The sequence below is a fragment of the Hermetia illucens genome, chromosome 4, assembly GCF_905115235.1.
Source record: "Hermetia illucens chromosome 4, iHerIll2.2.curated.20191125, whole genome shotgun sequence".
Taxonomy (NCBI): domain Eukaryota; kingdom Metazoa; phylum Arthropoda; class Insecta; order Diptera; family Stratiomyidae; genus Hermetia; species Hermetia illucens.
This window is the reverse complement of record NC_051852.1, coordinates 30,233,853-30,258,194: the sequence shown is the minus strand read 5'-3', so window position 1 is coordinate 30,258,194 and position 24,342 is coordinate 30,233,853. Positions and strand designations below refer to the sequence as shown.

General features: G+C 44.2%; 1 protein-coding gene across 5 annotated transcripts; it reads right to left on the bottom strand.

Moving 5' to 3' along the window:
* Window positions 1-605: 605 nt before the first annotated feature.
* On the bottom strand, window positions 606-23,464 carry LOC119654430 (cytochrome P450 4d2-like). Of its 5 annotated transcripts, XM_038059826.1 has the most exons (8): window positions 15,540-15,679; window positions 10,943-10,951; window positions 9,486-9,672; window positions 9,007-9,390; window positions 8,873-8,942; window positions 1,497-1,681; window positions 1,066-1,443; window positions 606-1,004 (listed from the first exon to the last, which is right to left on the bottom strand). In XM_038059826.1, exons 3-8 carry the CDS (start codon window positions 9,637-9,639, stop codon window positions 667-669), a joined length of 1,509 nt encoding a protein of 502 aa, XP_037915754.1. In that variant the 5' UTR covers window positions 9,640-9,672; window positions 10,943-10,951; window positions 15,540-15,679; the 3' UTR covers window positions 606-666. The 5 variants fall into 5 exon arrangements, with proteins under 5 accessions (XP_037915754.1, XP_037915756.1, XP_037915753.1 ...); XM_038059828.1 differs by lacking the exons at window positions 10,943-10,951; window positions 15,540-15,679 and adding an exon at window positions 23,366-23,464; XM_038059825.1 differs by lacking the exon at window positions 10,943-10,951 and having other exon boundaries at window positions 15,638-15,792.
* Between the last annotated feature and the right edge of the window lie 878 nt (window positions 23,465-24,342).

Below are 24,342 nucleotides of genomic sequence, written 5' to 3'. Positions count from 1 at the left end.
TGTCTCTTCAGTGAAATATGTTAATCTTCATCAGCCGGCTTATTTTGAACATTACCGTCCGAGGCCTAGACTGTGTCAAACTTCGCCTTCCATCCTCCTCGAACGCTTCTTCCTACTACGACACCATTTCCTTGTAACCGGGCCAGTGCTATTTTTGCGGCACTTTCTGTCTGCCACCATTTGACATTTTTTATTCATCGTTGGTAGTTCTTTAGGTCTTTTTTAGATTTTCATTACTTCACCAAGTCATAACACTAGCAACACTTTTATTATGGTTGCAAGGCGACCGCACTGTATACAGAGCACCGCGCACCCGCCCATACACTGGGTTACAAACGGGGCAACTATGCTTCCAATATTCTTACAAAAGAAATACACAAAACGTTTCATGCCTGAAGCATCCAGCTCAAAGTTTTCAAATTGTTATATTGGTTTTGGAAAAGCTTTGCCCACTTGGCAGACCATAGTCTATCCGGATGGTAATTTTGGTCACTCCCAACAGGACATCCAATACAAGGGCGCAACATGAGGCAGTCGCATGGGAGAGCCGTTTGATTATGACCACTTCTGACTATATTTCGAGTTCAAACTAATGATGCAATAAATATGTTTTCCAAAACTTTGTATTTATAACAAATTATCACAATATTAACAGCTAAAACACATTTAAAGTTTTCTCTCCCTTATTCCAATATGGACACCATTCGACGATCTTAAGACTATGTTTATGACTGGTATGGGATCAGGCCCCATGGGTAACAACTCATAATATCTTAACATAGTTGAAAGCAAGCTCTTCATTTCCAACATTGCGAACTTTTGTCCAACACACTGACGAGGTCCAGCACTAAATGGAATAAAAGCATAAGGGTTGATTTTTCCTGCGGAATCTTCCATAAATCTATCCGGGTTGAACTTATCGGGCTCAGGAAATGACGTAGGATTCCGAAACGTGAAGTAAATAGGCAGAATAATGTTTGTATTAGCTGGTATTGAATATTCACCTGAAATACACAAACCCGCGTTAAGGAATGAACAATTTTCGAATAATTACGGATAGAATACCAATTTTTGAATCTTCCAGCGTTCTCCTTCCTATTATTGGTCCACTTGGGTACATTCGCAACGTTTCTTTGATAACACATTCCATATATTTCAAATTTTGTAAATCCTTGTAAGTCACCGGCTTATTTTTATCAGTTCCTATGACTTCACATATTTCTTGGAATGCTCGGCTCTGCACTTCTGGATGACGCGATAAGCAATAGAGTGCAAAGGACACTGCGGACGCACAAGTGTCTTGTCCTCCAAACATAAATGTGTCCACTTCTTCCCGAATATCAGCATTTGTAAGCTGTTTTCCATCAATTGTTGATTGCAGAAGAACATCAAGAAGAGCAACTTTCCTTTTCGTGGTAATGCCATCTTCGGTTATGGATGCAGCTAAACATTTAATATTTTATAAAGAAGAAATTGTAATCAATATGAACACTTACTGTCTCTTTCCTTTTGGTCCTTCAATAATGCTTTCCGGCGCTCAAGTATGACACCTTCAGAAAAACCATGAAGGATTTTAACAAGGTGATCCTGGCGCTCCTTCATTTTGGGAGCTAATATACCCATTATCGTATCATTCCAGTACCAGACGTTGACAACACGTTTTGTTATAATATTAGTCAGCCTACAAGAAATAAAAAAATAAATCAAACTCCGTGTATTCCAAACTGGATTAAGAAAGATGGGGAACGTAGGCAAAAGGGCAAGGCCAACGTCTTGGTCCTAAGAGGTTAGATATTGTCTTCTATTTGTAGTTAAGTCTAAAATTGATAGACCAGCAGCTTACTCCAAACTTGGTCTTGGTCCTGCAGACCACTCCAGTCAGTGGGGTTCAGTTGTCCTGCATCTCTCTTACGCATTTCCCTGTTTTGCGCCTTAGAAATATCTTGAGTGTAGCAAGCTACTCTCCTCCATGTGTCCCCGTTCGCCACCATGACCTGGGGTCACCCTTTTGCCGATAGGTAATGGCAATAACACTCCCACCTTCTGTAAAAGAAACAGGTGTGTCAAGCTTCATCCACCTCCTTGCAATAAATGCAGTGCAAGACTGATAAGCTGGGTTAGGTAATACTCTACTTCTCTATGCTTTCGTTTGCACCAGGGCCGCATGTCTTTGATGAAATTCGTGGTCCACCTCCAATAGATTTTGTTTCTCAGGATTGCTGCCAAGTGTTGAGACTTCGGGCTCTCCCTTCACTAGCATCAGTTCCCTTATTTTTCTCGCATTATCTGAGGTGTATAGACCTCCCCTCGGTAGCACGGACAGTGATCAGAATAATACTGTTATACTTGCGCTAGTCGTGGTATATCTCCTCAGTGGTGCAATTTTCAAAACCTTAAAGAAGTGCTGATTGAACCGCACTCATCAGCAAACGATGTCTACTGGAAACAGCACCGCGAGATTGGCAAATCTGAAACGTTCTAGCTACCCCTTTGTCTGTGGAGTTCCGAATCAACTCGGAGGGTTATAGTTTCACCAACCTGAATCCTTCCTTGGCCAGAACATCAACTTGGGTTCTCTCCAGAAAACAACTTTCAGCGCTTCGCTGGAAATGCCATCCGATCTAGGTGTTTTTTGTCGTTGTTTAGTGTGTAAATTCCTCAGCACCCTCCTCTCATAGGTAACATCACGGATTATGACGAACTAGCTCGCCTCCCCGTTTAAGCAAGGGTGCTCACAGCAGACTTTTCGCCTCCAATGATATGCAATTAAGTGACCGCTTTACCACGATCGTGTGCACCCCGTGAGTTGAGGTTTAACGATACAATCAAAGTATTCTCTGCTCGTTTTTCTAACTCGAGCGAGAACTATGGTTATCTAAAAATGGCATTCTAGGCCTAAACGAAGTGACTTGGTTAGAGCCTGGAGAGTACTCATCCCTCTTTCGCGGCAATGCTCTTTTGTTTTCTGGCAAGCCAAGTGGCAGCAGACGCCAGTTTGGTGTTGGATTGCTACTGACGGCTATCGAAAGATGCACTCTCTTCACTTGGGAGCTGGTTTCTGACAGGATCTTGATTAAAAGGTTTCGATTCACGTTAAGGTTTACTGCAATTATACAGTGATGGACCAACGCAGATTTCCGTTATAGTGGAGGTTTTGTAATAATCTGTCCCGTTGTCGATTGTTAGACAACCATCCTAAGTAATCGAGGACGACCTAGAGGGAAGAGCTATCCCAAAAATCCTAAAAAAGTGGCTAAATTTACCGTGAAGGTCCGTCCGCAAATACTGAAGCTCTATCGAAGTGTTCCGGCAACCTGTGCTTCCATGCCTCTGCGCTAGGCAGGCTCGGGGATCTGGGGGTCCTCTGAACACTTCGATTCCCCACATGCCATTATGCAAAAATTCACGTGTCTTTGCCGGTGTGTGAGTCCGCACTGGATCCTGAAATATACTCAGAACAAACGCAAAGATTTGCGCGCACTTAACAATATAACCACACGCAAGCTAAAACTGGAAGGGAGAGTAAAAAAAGACGACCCGACCGCGGGCGTGGAGCGGTAAATCTTCGGACCCTGGTGCCGTGATCAAAATGGAGGATCCACGACCGATCACATCCCTGATCTTTGTTCCTCCTGGCTCAGCTGCGCACTTTGTCGGGATTGGTACAAATCGTCTATTACCGATGATGTGCCCCAAGTATCGATCCTCCTTCATAACAATTTTGTTCTTCCAGATGTTAAATGTCAGGCCATTGCGTCTCATACGGTGAGCTATTTCGCTCAAGAGCAGCAAGGGTTGGTCGAAAGACTCTGTGATGAATAGCAAGTCATCTAGATATATAAAAACTTGATGGCGCGAGTGGGCAGGGATGGCTGTGTCCATTAGCCGCTTTTTTGAGGTGCAATGCAGAGCCCAAACAACATGGTCATGAGCTGATAGAGTGGTCGCCCTGGAACTGTGAAGGTAGCCTTATCCTTGGATGCCTCATACAATGGAATTTCCCAGAACGCATTCTGCAGATCTAGACTCATAATAAATCTAGTCTTTGGGAGGCGACTGAAAATCCCTTCGATAAGAGGTAAAGCATAAGCACACTTCACGGTGACACTGTTCACTTTATGTGCATAAAGACAAAGCCGCACTTTTCCAGGTTTCACCACAAGGGTAATTGGCGAAGACCAGGCGCTTTGCAATTTCTCGATGACTCCGAAGCCAGAACCGGCTCAATCTCTTCATAGAGAAGCTTTTCAATGGCGGAAGAGACTGAGAAGTGTCTCTGTTTGATTGGATTATTTTTTTTCGACATCGATGACGTGTGTCGTTAAAGTTGTACATCCTAAGCCCTCCGACCCGAAAAACGGAAAACTACCGATGAAAGCATTGATGGCTGGTGTGTCGTCAATTGTTGTTGGTTGACGTTCTCGATATTTTCTAGTGAACATGCAGAAGGTGCAAATAAGTCCTGTGCTAGTTCAAACTTTCACACAAAATTAGCACCAAGGTATAAATTGTGTGTTAAGGACGGGATAAGGAGGAATGACATCGATTCCGTCCGATCGCGAAACGTGATGGCAGCCGATACTCTACGGACTGTCGAGTGGTTAGTCCCGTTGGCTATCCTACGATCGATGCGCCATCTCTCCCACTTGTACCGACCGTCGTTAATAATTTTCTGGGCGAAATCTGAAGCCAAACAACTTACGGTGGCTCCGGTATCAGTCAGTCTTGAGAGACGCTCACCCAAGACTCTGACATCCGCATACGGACGAATATCATTGCTGGGCCGACTTGTAAGAACAGCAGAGTAGTAGAAACAACGTAAGCGAAGTGTAGAGCGCTCAGGTTTCTGCTTCGCCACCTCTGCAACTCCGAAGATCCGTTCCTGGGCCGCTTAGTTTTGTTGCAGTCTCACATGCAACGGCCTCAGAACGAAAAGCATCGGTTTTCTAGAAATAATACGTGGTGGGATCAAATCCGGATAAGTCATATTCAAATTGTCGAATCGCACTTCAACGCGGTCATTTTCGGAGTTGCTGTGGAAGACGTTGTCGAAATGGCTTCGCAGTCATCTGTGTCCAATGCAAGAACACCCTGATGACTGGGGCTGGGCTCTGGAACTCAACAGTTTGGACATACGGTCTTACGAGTAGTATATTTCAACAGTCTTGGAATAAATATCTAATCTGCCGACAATTCCAGCAGAGCAAATTCAAGTCACAATATCGATTTCCTGTGATGCACCTTTATGTAATTGGAGAGAGAGCCTGTTCTTATAAAACTTCGCTCGGCTGCACTAAAATAACGTAGCTCACGAACCGTACTAGCCTGAAAGTGGCGAGGTTGCCGTTGAACGTCGGGATTCAGCCCAGGAGGTGCCAATTTATCTTCCGTTAAGGAATTTTCTAGCCTATTGGCTAGCGAACGCACACCATTATAGTAACTGTCGAAGTTTTCGGATGGACCCAGGGTTCGGTCCCGCATTAGTTTAAGGATATCCCAGTCATCTAAAGAATTCTTAACTGCTGGCGAAGAGCCTCACGTAAGGAGGTCCACTCGATTCGTCCGACAGATTGACTCAGTGCAAATCTGTTGCTCTGTCTCCGAATAGGGTATGAATACAAGTATACATGCAGCCGAAATCCCGCTGTAGGGTTGAGCGTGTCAAAGCTTCCACGCGGAAGAGAAATTGTTTGATCGGCAAAGATATTGGTGAACCAGCAAAAACCAGATTCCAGGATGCATTGATAGTGTAGACACGGGCCACTGACATTATATTACGCTACCGTACCTGGCATCCATAAGGCGCATCGTCGTACATATACATGTAGTCGAATCCGGATTTGTCGTCGTGTCCATATAAGTTATCGGATCTGGACCTGTCGTCACGTTCGTAACAATTCACATTATGTCTATCGTCATATCCGTAAAAATTGTCTATATTCTGTCCATCGTCACGGCTGTAAAATTCATTTGTAACCTACAGAATCTCTCCTCCTGGCCTCATGATGCCGTCAATCGTCGCAGTGTGCTGGTAGGTCAAGCTCAGCAGACCTCCATTGACCTGAAGTGAACGTTGGTTGCCTGAAAAGTTTTCTCTTTGATTGGTTTCTACGAACAACTATATGCAGTCCAGGTGGGTAGGTGATTTGAATAGCAAGGATATGTGATGGGAAGGCACGCTCTTCGTGGAATGTTTGTGGGTTTCTGCGGCCTTAACTGCCTAGCCATTGGTAGTAGTTGGGTTTCAATTGACCAACATCGTACGGGCAATCACATTTGCTACTTTGCTATCAGGAGCAGATTTCTAGGTTGCCCCTGATCACATTGGCCTTGAAAGACATCAACGCTTGCGTATTGCATCCGCATCGATGAACATTGAGGCGATATCAAAAATGCTCTTTTTGGTTAGTACGCAGGTCGTCAGTTCTAATTAGCGACAGAAACGTGAAAGTGGATCGGCGAACTTAAGTTTTGGCGACTCTTTTAATTCCAGCGAACAATGGCGAGCGTGATGTACTCGAATTCCAAAACCGTGCCGGGAAGTTCAATGTAGTATGTGCGGTGAAAAAAGGGCATTTATAATTGCGCTGGTTAGGGAAGTTAAAACTACTCTAAATCGCAATGATTTCAGAATCGTATAACGCATTAGAGAAGAACTTGCATGTGATAGCAAATTTGTTAATGTTCCTGTAAGAGACATTAACGTTGGACTCATTATTCACGATAAAGAGCAGCTGAAGAGGTAGACGGAATACTTCACCATCGTTCGTAACCGTATCACTTACAGTGAAGCTCATCACTACTCCTCTAGTCTCTGCAGATCTGCTAATTCCCCTTATCCTCTTATAGAAAATCTTGTAAATCCCTGACTTTTCCTAGAGAGTGAAAAATGGAGAGGATCGTTAAGAGTTCGAAAAACGATATTCGTCGTGAAGCAAGTAAGGTCGGGCCGAAGATAGACAGCAACAATACCAAAGTTTTCAGTCGGATGCGGCACCGTACTCTTCCTATCTGCATTAATGGGGAGAGTATCGAAGGCGTTGATCAATTTGTATATCTAGGGAGCGTGGTTCTGCCGACGGTGCTACCGAAGTGGATATCACTCGATGCAACACCAAAATCACCTTGAGACTATTCTGTACTAACATTGGTGCTGTATGGGAGTGGCACATTGCTAATTGAAGACTCCAAGGTTTCGAGCAAAGAAGTAAGTCGGTGCACAGGCAGTTACCGGTAGTAAACGTGGTCAAATGGTAGAAAAGGCAATGGAGGCAGGCTGAGGCGGGATGTAGCTACCTGGAAGCCAGCCGGTCTCTCTCTGGGGTGATATTTGGGTGGGACTTCTCTTCTAGGGTGATATTTGGTTCCCCAGGGGCCAAACATCTCATTTACCATGACCATTTGTGGGTGGTGATAGATACACATTGTACGAGATGACCCTACTATTAACAAAACGCTTCGGATCTAGACCTGGGAGTCAAAAAACAGCCCCCGCCAATCCAGGAAGTCATGCGAATCGTTCTCATTTAATAATTTGCGGTTAGGGATAACTGACTGTACTTAAACGGAGCCACACTGATACCTCAGGACAGCTCCAATATAGACTCAAGCTTTCATTATCGGAGCAGCGGAGATTGGCCACATGAGGTGAATGCTTCCAAAAAACCCAAATCTGAATCCAAGGGGGAAATACCTGCCGGTCGGAGATGAAGGTGGCAGTAAGGAAACCCGACATTAGCTATTTCGTTTCTAGAGCAAATATTCACACCTGGAGAGCAGGAAATTATTGAAGACCTTGTCGTCAGGCAGATGTGTAAGAGAAACAGTGCGTAGGTCGTGTTCCCCGGCATTGGCTTTCGACTAGGTCATATACTGATGGACTGCGTGATGGAGGACACTGCGAATGGCCTAGGACTATCGACTTAAATTGCTAGGCAGGAACGAAGTTGCCGACATGTGATAGGGATGATATACCACCGCCACCCACAGGGATGATATACCACCGCCACCGCCGGTGGGAGTGTTTCTTCCCAAAGCGTTAGCACTAGAGAAGGGGGATCTTATGTTCATCCTAATTGCTGAAAATGATCTCCATACGAGGTTGTGGAGAATCTTGAGAAGGTGGAGGGCAAAGGTAAACTACTCACGATGGGTGTAGATGACCGATCCCTGGAGAAAGTCAAACGTCAAAATTGACACATCAACTTTAAATTTGGCAAACATACTTGTTTATGTGCGCAGCAAGAAGCCAAGGAAATATAGGATAGGAAGGAGATGTCGGGTGGGAAACCTACCAGGGTAACAATTCCATTGTTGTTTCGCCATGCATTGTAATCCACTCATCCAAGATGAGCGATGGGTGGGTCACCCCAAGAGCACTTGAGTAGGGTGTGTCACCTTTGTATAGCTGGTTCCAGAAAACTCGCATAGTTATTTTCAACAATTTCCGGCTTGTACCTTGACAATTGCGAAAGGACTTTTTGGTTCACAAGCAAAGCCAAGTTTAACGCGGCGCTTTATGACGAGCAGGTAGTATGCTCTTACCGCTTAGTCAAGGGTACTAACAGCAGACTTCTCGCCCACAATAATATCCAAATCAAGGGCCGTTTACCATGGTCATACTATATTCAAAAAAGTAACATCCTTTCTCCCATTGGTGGCTGCGCCTGGGTTACAACAGAAATTCAGATAGACTAGATCAGATCCGTAAAAATTATAGATGCAAGGGGTCAGAAAAGTTTTAGCGGAATATAAATTACATAATTACCAATAGGGAGGGACTAGGCTCGGATTGAGAAATCTTTAAAAGATATTCTGCAGGATTGACAAAAGGTCGTTAGTAGCAGGTACTTAATCACCAGGACGAACTTACTCTTCGATAGCTCGAACATATTCACTGTCAGCACTTGTCTGCGCATTGATTCTTGTGCCCATCGCTGTTTCTGTTAATGATATGTAAAACAAAAAGTTACTTCGAAAAGGTCACAACCAACAAAAGGATCTCACCACAAATGATATCTAAAGCTGCTAAACTAAGGTCCCAGTAGACATCAAACGCATTCCCGTCTAAATGCTTTTCGAATTTCTTCGCCAAAATGTGACTGTTATGATCGAAAATATCCACAAATCCTTCAAGGATTTTAAAATGAAATGCGGCTGTAGTTATTTTCCGTCGGGACTGCCACTTTTGTCCTGTGCTTAAAAGCAATCCATCTCTCAGCCAGAATTTGATCATCCCATATAGTGAATGTTTGTGAGCGTACTTGGGGCTGGACAGAAGTGTCTCTAAAATTGCAGGATCTTCTACGAAAATGACTAATTCGTGAGCCATCCACATACGATATATTGGCCCATATTTCACACTGAAGCCCCGGAAAGTTTCTAAGTAGTCTGAAAAACCAAAAAAGGGGACATGCAAAATTAATAGCGGTCCCAGTGTTTGGGATATTTTTTTCTTTTATAATAAGACGAGGATATACATATACCTTCCACTTCTCTCCTTTTGAGTATTTCGGTAGTTCCAAATATTGGATAGATTTTCGGACCTCGATAGTTGGAAGTCAAACCATAACGTCTCCTTTTAACTAGAAAGTCCAGGACGAGGAGGATAGTAATAAAGATCAAAAATGTAAAATACATTCTTTAAGTTTCCCTTGTATTCCACTCAAATTGCTGTAATTAGAAAATTTGTTATTTTTATTAATTGGAAAAAAAGCTAAACCTAAAGTAAATCTTAAATGAAAAACGTGGCGCTAATTAGGCAATAAATTGGAAAAATAATTCACTTGTAATCACAAGGATGCTTTCACTCAGGGCAACGAAACAGAGTTATTCCATCTTTGCTCCTATCTTCTGTACAATTCCTTTCTTATAACTTTCCGGCAGTCCGCAGTCATACAGGATGGTTAGGCTCTCCTTCTTTCGTGAAAATATTGCATTTCACTTTGGAGAGGATTTAAATGGAAGGCCCCCACCATAATGAAAACCGCCTCACCCAATGGTGTCTTATAGGCCCTGCACAGTTATAGCGCAATCAAATATTTTACCAAAATTCGCTGTTTTCTAGTTGACAACGCTTCCCACGAGCTATGTTTAATTACACCTCGTCCTCCTGATGGTAGGCATCATCCTCGCCAAAATTGAATTAGCTAGAATTTGCTGCTTCCTCCCGGACATATTCTAAACGTCCCTTCAAACTCGGCATGGTACCAGTTAACACTAGTACATACTTAATTATCTGTTTTAAACGATTAACACAGAAATTCGGGGTATTGCCTTTGGTAGAATTACTGATAAGGACCACCTCTGTCAGGTTTGGTTTCCTTCTTCAAAATCGCACACCATTGTTTCCTTTCAACTGCAAATATCCAGCACACCACCGTGCATCCTTTCCTTCAAAGGGTCCCAATACACAACTTTGGGAAATCGCTATGTGACAATATACTCTTTATCCACTTCATGACAAAGGAATCTTTCCGAGCGATTGGTTATATCCAAATTTCCCTCAAGAGATGCCCCCAACCGGGTTTTTCAGCGAAACTTAGCAATCTAAGTATTATATTAGGTTGGGGAAAAAGTAATGTCGTATTTATGGTCGAATATGAACGCTTTATTTAACATACTTAGAATTATCTGATTTAAGTCAAATATGCGCTGTTTTGTTGGCAAACTTGTTGTCATTTAGAAGACAACTTCATTATCCCCCCCTTATGAAACCCCCGGCCCCCCTCCTTATTTGCAAAATACTCAGACAGCCAGTTTTCGCAAGCCTCTTTTGAGGCGAACTTAGTAGCACCAAGAGCGTTTGAAGAAATGATAATGACTTGGTGCCAGGTCCGGACGATAAGACATCCCATCTGAGCTCCCGTAGCTTCTAGCGGGTCATCAAAGATGTGTGAGGCCAAGCGTTGTCCTGGTGGAACAGAACACCATTCCTATTGACCAATCCTGGCCGCTTCTGGTCAATCGCCTGCTTCAAACGGTCGAGTTGCTCACAGTAGAGGACCGAATTGAGGGTCTGGCCACAGTTGAGCAGCTCATAGTAGATGACTCCCTTCCAATCCCACCAAACACACAGCAAAACCTTCCTGGCCGTCAATCCCGGCTTGGCGATGGTTTGGGCCGGCTCGCCGCGCTTCGACCATGATGTTTTTCGCTTGAGATTTTCGTACGTGATCCACTTTTCATCACCAGTCACCATCCGTTTCAAAAAGGGGTCAAATTCGTTCTGTTTCAGCAGTGCATCGCAAGCGTTGATTCGGCCCAAGAGATTTTTTTCCGTCAACTCGTGTGGCACCCAAACATCCAGCTTTTTTTGAAATCGAATCTTCTGCAAATGGTTCCAAACGGTTTTATGGTCCTTACCCAGTTCCTGGCCAATCGAGCGAATGCTCACATACCGGTCTACTTGCATGATTTCGACGATTTTATCGGTTTCTACGACGATTGGTCTACCAGTACGGAGTGTATTTTCGACATCTACTACACCAGAACGAAATCGATTTTTTCGGCCGCCTTCGTTGCATTTTTACCTCTCAGGTAGTAAAAACGTAAAATATGACGAATTTCTTGCTTGGTGGACTCAATCTTTGACGCGCTATAACTTGAGACTGAAACCTATGATCATAAAACTGTCAAAGAGGCACATGTAGCCCAGATTGTCGCCTTCAAATCGCCGTATAGTATGACCCGATGCGATAAGTACAACACAAAATATGTTTAAGTGTCGCCATCTTACATTTCCGCACTGTTTCGGCACCTAACAATCGCCATCACATCAGCTGTTCACCCATTCTTTTTTTCCATAATCGTGGATGTTTAAAAAGCGTTGCTTTAAACTGACAACCTTCTTCCTATTTATTTATATGCTTAAATGGACAGTAAACAGAGTAAACTCCAATTATATATTGTACTCAGGCGGAGAAGCAAACATTTTAACCTATGCAGGAAGCAAAGGTTACGAAAGCGGAGGAGGAGGGGTTAGTCTTCATGGGGAAGTTTTTTTTGAAAAAGAGGGAACGGGTAAATTTACGTTGCATCTTTTCTAGGGCGAGACAATCACAATTATAGGATGGTAAATAGATAACGGGGGAGTACTCAAGGATACTTCTAACGAGATAGGAGGAAGGTTGGAAGGAGTCAAAATCAGAGGAGAAGAGTAAAACTCAATAATCTGGCAGCCCGATTGGTGAAGTCAAGATAACGGGTGTCGAAGTGGAGTTCTGATACGATAAGGAATATCTATCAAGTGCTTAAAGGAATTGGATGAGGATTTGAGCCCGTCAGCAGCGCATCAGTGAACCAGACTGTGAGTTTGATTTAGGTGATGATATAGCGGCAAACAGGTTATGGTCACCAGCACAGAGTAAGCGGGGATAAGTATGGAAGGGGTGGAGATTGAAGAAGAGTGAAAAGAAGAGAAGAGATGTGTGGCTATCAAAACAGCAGCGGCAGCATCCGTTGGAGCCAAGCTATGCTATGTTTGATATGACAGCGCTGAGAGCGGTGAGTTTGAGTTGAGTAACCCTATAATTTACAATGTCGAAGGTTTCATCATTGTATCTAAAGTAGAGGAAATCTCTTGCGAATTTAGATTTTTCAGCACAAAGTTGGTGAATTCGAACAAGTTAAAGGCAGTGGACCTACTTTTAACAGAGCCGTGCTTCTCTTTCGCTGACATATTTCTTTACGGTTTTGGAGTAGAATGAGAAAGAGTGAAATAAGATGGTAGTTCTCAGCAAGAGTGTGATCGCACTTTTGTGAATGGTGATGGTGAGAACCTCTTTCCCCCCCCCCTAGGAAAATGGTGCACATCGAGATTGTTGTTGAAAATTTCAGCAACTTCGACGGAAGGGAAATAAACTGCTCAATTTCAACCGAAAAGTGGTTTGGAAAATCGTCGCGACCAGGGCCAACATTTGCGTCAAGGTTGCCAATGGGGTCCCCGGATAGGTCAGGGGTAAATGGGGGAATGGCAGGATAGGAGAGAAGAAGAGGGAATATAGACTGAGAAAAAGTAGTAGCGAAGGGAATTACAAGTTAGTTGGGGGTAGTTAGCAGAGGAGCCAACAAATTTGACAAAAGAAGGGGAAGCCTGGGCGGGATTCCGGCAGTAGCAACGCTGCACTGGTTACTTTACTATTCCTTTCTTGAGTCCAGAAAGGAAGAAAAGTAAGTAAGAGATTTCAGTGGAAAGCACGGAGTTTTGAAAAAGCCGAAATCAGCATGGTTTCCAGAAAATAGTAAAATTTGTCCTAGTGGTAGTTTTTGCGGTCCTTAGTGGTGAACCAGATTGGGTAAGAACACAGGGACTTAGAGAAGAAGCGGATGTAATAAGGAGGAAGATCGGAGAGAACACTATAGAAAGTGTTGAGTGCTTGGTCGCAGGTGAGAAGAGAGGACCCCAACTGATTGTTATCATGGCTGAATTCAGGCCTCCGAAATTCGACTCATGAAAGTTAAACTTTGACAAGCATGTTGATCTGACCCACTAACGCGAGAGTACGATTATGGGCGTCAAGAGGAACGTAAGAAGAGACACGAGAGGATTGGTAAAAGCAATGTGCTGAAAGTTTGGAGAGGACAGGAGAGGCGGCTGAGGCAGGGAAAATATGTACAGTATATGATAAAGGTATAATACATGGGTTTTGGCTGAATGATTCCTACGGTGAGAGAATCGTAGGGAGGCAAAGAAGCGAGACAATATGGTTCCAGTATGGAAATGAGACTTCATCTTTAACTTATCAGGGCACCTCCGCCAGTTAACTTAAATAGTACACCGTAGTCTCTGTCGCAATGAAAGATAGAGTAATTTTTAAGGAGCCAAGAAACTAAAATCCCGTTATCCAACCAGTTCCAGTAATGCAGACGTCGCGCTGTTTTGGGAGCTAAGGTAGATAATTTGAAATTCGAGGGCTTGGTCCTTAGACCTGTCCTAGGCGAACGCTCTGGAGGTTCATTTGAAGTGATTTTTACAGAAAATAGCTCAGTGACTTGTAATGGTATTCCTCTGTATATCCTATTAAAGGTCACTTCAGAATCTCCGGCAATCTTGCTGCAACTCATTTAATCTCCGCCTAATCCTTTGGTAAACTCGTTTAGTATGGGAGGAAGACTGCCTTATGTTGATTGTTAAAAATATATTTCAGCTATGCAACCAGCAAATAGGCGGTTTCATTATAAGTTCGTTAAGCAAAATAGACGTCCTTAGTTAATTGCTAGACTAATCAATAGGTCTTTTTGTAGGATATGAATGAACCGCCTAAGGACTATCACAGAGTTCATTGCTGGTTCCTATTCTGTGGGATATTTTGTACATGTGGTTCTAATTCTTTTCTGGCCGAAGAAGCGCAGGTTATTTTTCAGTTGTCGTCACGAAGCAAACTGCAGGCATACTGCACCATGCCAATAACACAACTGGCGTCATGAAAATATAGTAAAGGTCGATCTTGTCCTAGCAGTGCAAAAGTCAATGTGATCTTGATCAACAACTGTAGGGAAAGGGATAAATAGTTAGGGGCACAAACAAATTGCACATCCAAGGGGTCCTTTGAATGCTGTAGGAAGCTGTTTTGATGCCACAAACTGCAGGAAATAGTCAGTCCCAGCAAGCATCTTCGCCACCAATCAACCAAATTGAAAGCTCTAAAGTGTCCGCAGTCTCCTCTCCGCTAATGCAAACTGTAGGGTATGCTGAGTGCGAACCAGGGTAATTTCGTACAAAATCCCTCGCGATCGGGTCTGCTATAAGAGGGCCAAATTCTCCTCGGTTTGGTGCAGGTAGTGGGCCTTTCCCATCTGAAAGCAGCGGTTGTTGAACAGTGCGAACAGATTTCACCCTCCACAGTTGTCAAGAGCGCCCAGTTCGTAGGTCCGCTTATTTCTTTTTTCAGCCTCAGTAGCGTCAAGGATGCCACTTCGAGTACAGAGCTTTAATGGTGCTTGGCTGTAGGTCAGAATGATGAAGTTGCCTTTGAGGCTGGTCCCAGCCATTGACAGCTTTCAGCATTGCCAGTACCTTCACTTGGAATGCACCGGTGTATCCCGGAAGAACGTATGACTCAGCTACTTATTCGAGAAAACCCACGCACTAAGTCTGCAGACCATATTTGATCTGTCAGTGAAGAGCACTGTGTTAAAACCTTGTAATGCGTCACCCGTCTTTTACTCAGCCCTGGTCATGCTGCCGATAATTTGCCGGAAAGAATATTCACTCGTCAGGAGCAGGAAATTACCGAAGACTTTGTTGTCATAGGCTTTCGGCTATCCTATGTGCTGATGGACTGCGCGACGGAGGTCACTGCGGAATAGGTTAGGGCTACAGTCCCTTAATTGCCAGGCTGAAAAGGGAGTGAAGTGTCGATATGCGTTGAGGATGATGTACAATTGAAATAGTGCTGGCTCAAAACCCTGGGTGTGGCGTGGTCCTGGAACCTAGCCAAAATGAGAACAGAGGTCCAAAAACTCAACGACGGGAACGATGTGTCACACAACACATAACACTTCCTGAATTTATAAATTTCAAACATTTGAGTTACCAATCGTGATTTCAGCATATTAATATCACTAATTTTCTAGATTTTTTAAGTTCGGATTGGAGCAACAACGAATTTATTTTCACCTTTTATTAAAAATTTACCCGATTCTGAAAGCGTTGAGAAATATTTAGATTCAAACTTAATATCTTTCTTGGAAAGCGTTTTCTTATTAGATTCAAATTCAACTAAAGAAATGCACCGATCCGCCAATGGTGTAGTTTTGAGTCGACTTTTGATGATACTCTGCCTTATAAAGTATATCCTCCACTTGATTGTTAATTACACCCGAGCTATTAAGCTAATTACCGTCTATATACGCTCCGATATCAGAGTAAAAAGGTCATTTTTAAATAACTTTTTTTGCCGTTTCTATATAAAAAAGTTAATTTAATTGCCACTAATAATTAATTCATAAATTCAGCTTGTGCGTATGACGTAAATCAGTTCTGACCATCAAAAAATAATGTGATCTCCAGTTCTCAGACAACAATTCACTTTTATTTATTCCTTAATACAAATAATGATAATAAATAATGTGGGAAAGAACGCCAAGGGGCACAATACGATTGTGCCTTGTGAAATAATGTCTCCTGGGAAACCGAAGGGGCGCAACCAAAACCACTATAAAACCGGGCCATGAACTCATCCCCTAGGAATTCTCCAGGGAATATGCTCTTAGAGGACCATCCCGGTTCTATGGCAACAGGTAACCTCTGCTTCGTAACAAGGCTCGATGCAGATAAGTCCTTGTAGCCTTCAGCCTGACCACCTTCCTTGAGTATGTGGGGATGGCACAACGAAACATTTTCACTAGTTCGCTGCATGGAACGCAACATATAAGACATTACAAGACAACACTAACACAAAACACAAGGAACTGGACACTGTCCACCACGGCCACTATGCCCATTCGCGCCTCAAATGAAGCAGCGCGGAGGTACTTCCTCCGTTGCTGGAAGGCATCTAATCTGCCATTTAGATGTAACACTCTTATCTAGTAATATTTTTACCGTAAGTTCTAACTCCTCCACCTGATCATTATTATTTAAATCCGTTTTCAGCAACGACCCTGCAAGTCTTGGCACGCAGGACACCCAATAAAACATAGAAGGCGTCGGTCGAAACCGTCATGGCAAAACTTACACAACAAAGGAGACCCATAGCTAGTGCACGCAAGTAAGGGTCCCATATATATGGATCAAATTATAATAGATACCACTCACATCTCATCACACATTTCCAGATACAGAGCAATTTAGTCAAACACTTTCTGAGCTTGATCAGCCGCGGGCGCACGCCCATACGTTCCCCTTAAAGCCGTCAATGTTGTGACTTTGCTTGACTTTGCACATCTAGTAAATCCTTCCCCAAGAGTCATCACAATGTCCATCGACGACATACGTCCAGTCTTTTTCCTTCGACTGCTTTAACATCTCCTTATAACACAATAAACCCTGCTTAAGTTGGTCAACATCTACTGACAACACTTTGTGGATGGGCCCCCGCTTCATTAATTACAAAGGCTGCCTTGGCCGACATCGCTTTCAGTGGCGGGTATTACCCCTAATCACCCTAGCGGTGTAAATAGGGCAAACCATCGACCCGAGAATCTTCCTGGCCAGAAGTTCCCAGAACAGACAGTTCCTGCGTGCACCTCGTTACTCCAGGATGAAGTAATAAGGCCACTTTGCGAGCAACGAGAGTAAGTAATCTTTTGTCTTGTAGTCAGCGATCCTGTGATCAAAGCCTAGGCATCAGAAACCTACAGAGAGCATTTTGTGCGATCTAGTCCGATAGCTGAATGTCTTTACAAACATCTCCTCAGCTTAACATATACCGGACTCATTGTGTAAACCTTGACTGTTATGGGGAAGCCGCCTCCGGCATCAGTACTTGCGTCACTTTCTTAGACGATGCCGCCTTATTTCTCTCTTCTCACCACAACCAGAACCGCTGATATGCCAGCTGCAACAGGGATAACGTACTGTCCACTAGTCATAAGCGAAACCGCTGCATTATGTACTATTTGACCGCCATTGGCAGCTTTTAGCCACTCCGTTTTGCCATTATGCAGGGTCATTTTATAGCCATTCTAGAACATTGTTCTCTAAGGCGACCCTGCTACTTATTTCAGCGATGGTCTTAGATAATGCATCGCTGTTGAGCAGCATACTGAGAAACTCCTGCTGCCCTTCATGACCTTCTCCCTATAAACCGTCTTAGTAGCAAATGTTCGGACAGCTTCACAACCCTTCTTTTTCTTAGAGCCCTTTCTTTGCCTTCTGGCTTAGCAGCTTCCTTTGCGGAGCTGGACTTACTTCTTAGCTCCGCTAGCCTTCTCCCCACATCTCTTTCCCTTGGTATCATCCAAAACTGCCTCTACCGCCGTTTTAAGGTCGATTTTTTCGAGCTGGTTTACATTGTCAAAAGTCACCATCAAGTCGCGACAGTCTTGTAGGGCAGAACTTTGTCAACTTCTGAAGAAAGAAGGAAACGAAGCACTGAAAACCCACGCGTAGCTTACAGTAAGCCGAAATCCCAACGACTGTCAACTGAACAGAGCAATTCATTTTGTAAAGAAAACTGTGAATGCACTCATATCTGCAAAGCAAAGAGAACCATAGAACTTGCCAAAAAGGAAGGCAAGATCGTTCAGGGGTGCAAAGTGAGGACGGTTAAAGTCAAAAGCGTTACCTTTTTTTTTTTTTTTTGGGAGTAGGGTAGGTGAATGCGTTTACGCACAGAGTGTTGGACTCCCGCAACAGCACGCTGGCGGACTACCAACTAAACACCTCCCTGTCATCAGAGAACTAGCCTGGAACCGTTTGACACATTACTTCGGGCTAGCCCTCCCGCTCTCCCGGCTTTGGAAGCCATCAAGTCAGGGAATTCCTTTCACCAACGGGAGGGGAGGGGAGGAAGGGAGTTGTTAGTTCAGGGAACCCCTTACCGTCCGATCCCTCCGCCGGTCGAGTTCAATCTTCTTCGTAGTAAGAAGAGCCCGAACATAATGCGCAATACGATTCCAGCTGCCAGCGCTCTTCAGCATCTCTCTGACAATGTTGTCTGGAGAGAGCTCCCCTGTGTCTGCATAAAGCTGCTGGCGGAGGCCGTCCCACCTCTCGCAAGAGAAAAAGGTGTGTTCAGCGTCATCCGCCACTCTATTGCAGAACACACAGTCAGGAGATCGCGCCTTCCCAACCCTGTGCAGGTAAGACTGAAAACCTCCATGCCCACTTAGAAGTTGGGTAAGGAAGTAATCAATCTCACCGTGCTTTCTGTTCAGCCACGGGTCTAATTTGTCGATGAGCCGCGCAGTCCACTTGCCCCTTGGCTCATTTTGCCAAGAAAGTTGCCACTCGTTAAGGGTGCGTTGACGTTCCTCTCGGGCAACCACTTCTCTTATGTTTTCGCCCTTACGGCGATAGATAGCTTTGCGCTCCTTGGCAAGGAGGGCAACGGGGATCACTCCCGCAATCACCATCACAGCCGGTTCGGAGACAGTGCGATAAGCAGACGCCACTCGCAAAGCTCCCCGCCTCTGCACTTGAGCGAGGCGTTTACGATGCACCTCCTTGTCAAGGGCATCAGCCCATACCTCCGCACCATAGAGAAGGACGGACTGCGTTGCTCCCATGAGGAGACGTCTCCTAGTTGATATAGGGCCGCCGACATTCGCCATTAGCCGACTCAAGGCCGCGACTCCTGCTGCAGCCCTGTCCGCTGCTGCTTTGATTTGCTCGAAGAAGCTCATCTTCGAGTCGAGCATTAAACCAAGGTATTTAACCGTTGGTTTTGACTCTATAGTCAACTCGCCGATCGATATGGGACGCAAGGTCGGGATTCTTCTTCTGGTCAGGATGACTACTTCGGTTTTTTCCAGCGCAAGGTTGAAACCGTGAGCAGTCATCCATCCGCTTACCCGTCGCATCAATATGCCAAGTCTGCTTTGCGCTCAACAGTGCGTCCGGCAACAAGTGCCGCAACGTCGTCTGCATAACCGACCAGGCGCGACTTTTCAGGCATATCGAGTCTCAGCAGACTATCGTAGGAAGCGTTCCAGAGGTCCGGCCCTAGGATGGATCCCTGCGCTACTCCCGACGTGATTTCCATCCTCCTCTGGCCCTCTAGCGTCTCATAGAACAGGGAGCGGTCTTTCAGATAATCCCTCAATATCCGCAAGAGATAGCTTGGCACGTGAAAGGAGTTCTCTAGTGTGCCCAGCATATCTGTCCATCTTACGGAATTGAAGGCATTTCTGACATCAAGCGTTATGAGGAGCACTATCCGTCGAGATCGGCGGCTGTGTGCCCCGGCTCGATTAAACGCATCTACGACCTCCATAACAGCATCCACTGTAGATTTCCCTGTTCTAAACCCGAACTGCCTTGCGGATAAGTCCCCGGCAGCACGGATCGCTTCAGCGAGTCTACCCCTGATGAGCTTCTCGAGCACTTTTCCGGCCGTGTCAAGCATACACAGCGGTCGGTATGCAGACGGGAGCTCCGGATCTCCTTTACCCTTACGGATCAACGCGAGTCTGGCCACTTTCCAGCGAGAAGGAAAAATGCCCTCCTTCAAGCACGCGTTGAACGCTTCGAGCAGCAATTCTGGCCGTTGGCGGAACACCAGTTTGTAAACTTCCGCCGGGATGCCATCAAAGCGTTACCTTAAACTCCGTTTAAACTACCGAGGGGCGAGAATGTTCTTCAGCAGCGCCTGCGGAACCAACAGGAATGAACCAGCACTTTTCACCACTGAAATCATCCGGAAAGGGACCTAGAAATTATCTTAAAATCTCTCTTAAGTCCGGTAAAGGTCAACTAGCCTTGGTATGGAAGCGGCTCTATGGATTTATTCCGAAAGCGGGAAAAAAGGGTGTCTTCACCCATAATCTTTTAGTACAATTTGTATCACTTGTTCTTAAAACGGGGGGAAGGTAATATTTAAGAGAAGGCCAGGTAGAAAGGCACAAAAACCAGGGGGGGGGGGGATACACAGCAATAAAAAAAGATGAGGCTATGGGCGAACGACCGCAGTGATTCAGTAATGGGAATCTTAGCTACTGTGGCAAAAATATTACAAGCGCAAGCGAAGGAGTAGAACCTTTTCCACGGACACACCCGTTCGGAAAAAAAACTCGATTCTTCGTAGATCTTCACCCTTCCCAAGGGAAAAGCACGGTACGGTACCGAAATGTGGAAATTATGACACCTAACTGTTAGAGCGAAGTAAGATGCAGCGACCAATCGGGAGGAGGATATGGAAACCTGGAAAAGCGGAACAGGAAAAGGGGGATAGGAGAAGGCAGGGGATCTCTATAGCTTCGATACAGATGATGTTGCTACAAACGAGAAGGTGCGCGCGGTTCTGGAAAATAAGATCAGCCTTAATGGACTTCACAAGGACTGCAACAGAGTAAGAATACGCCGGTTTATGTGTCTTCTTAGGACACTTATAGGCTTAGGCTTAGGGGCACGCTTTAGAATCCTTGGCTTCGCTCATATTACGAAGTCAGTGCGGGTGACAGGTTGAAGCAATGCAGGAGATGCGGAGCGGAGAACCCCATAAACAATGAGTGTCGACCGGTGCGAACTATAGGTACACGGCAGGCGGTAAGCAGTGCAGGACCTACTCTCGCAAACTAGCCGCGATAAATTGATGGAATTGATCAGGGATAAAATGGGCAAACTAGTACTATAGCCTTTCGTAGAACAAGCCTTCCAATAAAGAATAGAGCATCCGCAGAAAAGTTTCATCAAAGCGAAAGTGGAAGGCTTTCACATATACAGCTGCTATGTTCCCCCCGGCGTTCACCTTGAAGAGTACGATCAAATGCTTAGCGCTCTTATTCTGGGCGCGACCGGACATGGGCCAAAAATCATAGCAGGGGATTTAAATGCTCGGGTCTTGAATGGGACAGCCGGACAACGGTTTTGACAGAACGTTTTCTGGTTGAATCATTCACGGAGCTAGATATGTATTCGCAAACTTTGGAATGTACACATTCAGAGAAAGGGACCTTGGATCTACAATGGGCCTGACATATGTTATCGCAAGTTTAGTCAGAAGAATTGCTTGGGCAGTTAGTGGGGGCTACACTCACAGTGATGGTCAAGCAATCTATGAGGAGATCAAGGGCAAATCGAGTTCCGAAAAGAGGAGGGCGGTAGCTTTCGAAATATCACTGAATGGTAGGACCATAGAACAAGTGACCCAGATCACCCAATGGGTGACGGCTCCATGCGATTCTATTAGAACAATGAAATCCACTCATTACCAAAATAGCGGAAAGCAAACGGTGGGCCACATCAACGAATGCCTGATACGTCTAGTTACCGAGGAGTTGTGGGAAATATGCGGTAGGATTCGTGATAAGAAAGTCCTGGTTTGAATGACATCCCTAACAGTGCTCTGAATATGAGAGCGAAGAGGTCCGAATTTTTCGTCAACACCTTCGAGGCATCCCTAAAAAAGAAATACTCTTTTCCCAGTATGGCTTTTCCGATGGCCTGACTGCAGTGGTTGCAGAAAAGTAGCCAGAGGATGTAGAGGCTAGGTTGACTCTGGCGGATGGGAAAATGTAAGCAGTCTTAATAACCAACAGTAGAAAGAAAAACCCTGTGAAGGTGTGGCGTCAATAAGAATACGTGGAGGCGATAATTGACGTTAAACTGAGCTTTAGGAAGACCTAGATTATGCACGTCAAAAAGCTGCTTGCGCCACAAAAGAGAGAATTTTTTCGCAGGCGGAAACATTTTAGAATACTGTTTTTGGTGGCGATGGTGGGATCTATTATGCTCTACGCGCCAACTGTGCTGCTCTCACAGAAAGCAGCAGGTGAATTCGGTTTGAGGCTGAAGTCTCTGAAGGTTTGTAGCGCTTTTAGACTGCTGGCAGATAAGGCAGTACTGGTGGTGGCGGGCAGGATCCCAGTTGACATTCAGGTGGATGAAACGAGTGCGCTATACGATGGAAAACGTATGACCACATAGAACGTAGGAATGCCCTAAGGTTACAATTGCATGATCTCTAGAAATGAGAATGGGAGGAGTCTTCTAAGGGTTGGTGGATGAACTTTTCTAACAGTAAGGTATGGCTTGATCGGAAACATGGAGAGACCAATTACCACATTACCCAGTTCCTCACGAGCTGGATAATTCGCGGAATTGCTCTGTATGCAGTGACACACCGGAGGGAGCGACTTGGATCAAACGATAGTAGGGAACATCAGCCCAGAGAATATAGTTACAGAGATCTTGAACTCGAAGGAAAGTCCATTTATGGTTTCCCCTACAATTATAAAAATACAGAACGAGATGGTGAAGGAACTGAAGAGGAGATCTCAAAGGATGAGAAGCAGCTAAAGGCAAACTCACCCCGTGAAGTGATATCATACCTAAATGATGGTTCTGCGGTGCTGGGGCTGGAGATACCGGGGTTGGCTTTTAGTAGGTGCTAATCTCTCAAGCGTCCGCTTCACCTCTAAAATTTTTACACCTCCGTAAATCCAAAAAAATGTATAATCACTCCAAAAGCAACTGATCGCAGAAACCAGTAGTAAACTACGAACTAGATGAATTACCAAACGACACAAATGACGGAAAATTAGAACTGGAGAATGGAATCCAGTCGTGTTCCGCTTGAAACTAAGGCAAGTATTGAATGTGAAAATTTGATAACTTAACTTGAATTACTGAAATTGAATTTAGCTAGGATCATTTTACATTTCCATATTTGATTCACAAACTCTGAAAACAGTTCATATCACAAATTTTGAACGTTTTTTGAACCACGATAGGCGTGACTGACAATAAAACTATTTGTACCTTCCACTAATAATTCGCGCAATTAAGAACTTTCTGACTCGTATTTAAATTCTAACGAAATTGGTATCTTTACAATCTTCTTTCTTAGATACAACTAAAGAAATGCACGCACCAGCTGAAATTATAGCTTTGATTCGAGTGTTGATGCCATTCTAGTTTATATATCTCTCATTTGATTCTTAATTATCCGCTGGAATGTTATACCCTCTTCAGCATTGAATGAAATCATGCGCAAATCAAGGTGACCACTCTCGATATGCTAAGTTAGCAGTGCGTATACACGCAGATATCAGATTAAATAGGTCAGATTTGATTTACTTTTAATGCCTTTATAAGACAAAACAATTTTTAATTGTTTAATTGCATGATTTATTCATTGATTTAATCATTTTGAAAAGGCACGAGGGAACTTCGTTTTAGTAGTCATAAAGTGATGGGAGCTTGTATTCTATAGATAATAATTCATCTTTCTTAAACGATGCCAACAATATAGCTACTTGTACCGGTGAGAAAATGAAACGTACATTGACTCCATTCTAAAGGTAAAAGTCATGCGGCTCCTCAATGCTACTCACGTAATAGTTTCTCCGAAATGCCCAACCTGCATTGCATATTGGACTTCCCTTGGGAAAACTGCTTATAGTGATGAATACTTGCCACTCAAGTCTCAATAGTAAGAAGCTGTACCATATCATGTTATAAATAGTCATAGACGAATGAGCCACTTAAAAAGCTAGTACCATTTTGAAAATTGTCACTAATTAAGACTTTAGTTCACTTGGCGAACAGAAAAACGAACTATGTGAGCTTTCGATCAACGAATGGAATATCTGACTAAATTTTTTGTAACTTAGATAATTAAATGAGAGATGAAAATATTTGAGCCATATAAACACCCACCTCAGCCCCAATATATAGAAGGATAATCACGGTTTTGCGCCGAGGTCCACCAATTTAATATCTCTGAAAGCAGTCTG

What these genes read in the sequence shown, in the direction of transcription:
- LOC119654430 (XM_038059828.1), bottom strand. Translation starts at nt 9,639, where the DNA reads ATGTATTTTACATTTTTGATCTTTATTACTATCCTCCTCGTCCTGGAC. An exon ending in AGCTTTAGATATCATTTGTG is followed by an intron (nt 8,943 to 9,006) that starts GTGAGATCCTTT and finishes TATCATTAACAG; the next exon opens with AAACAGCGATGGGCACAAGA. An exon ending in TATGTTCGAGCTATCGAAGA is followed by an intron (nt 1,682 to 8,872) that starts GTAAGTTCGTCC and finishes TATTTCTTGTAG; the next exon opens with GCTGACTAATATTATAACAA.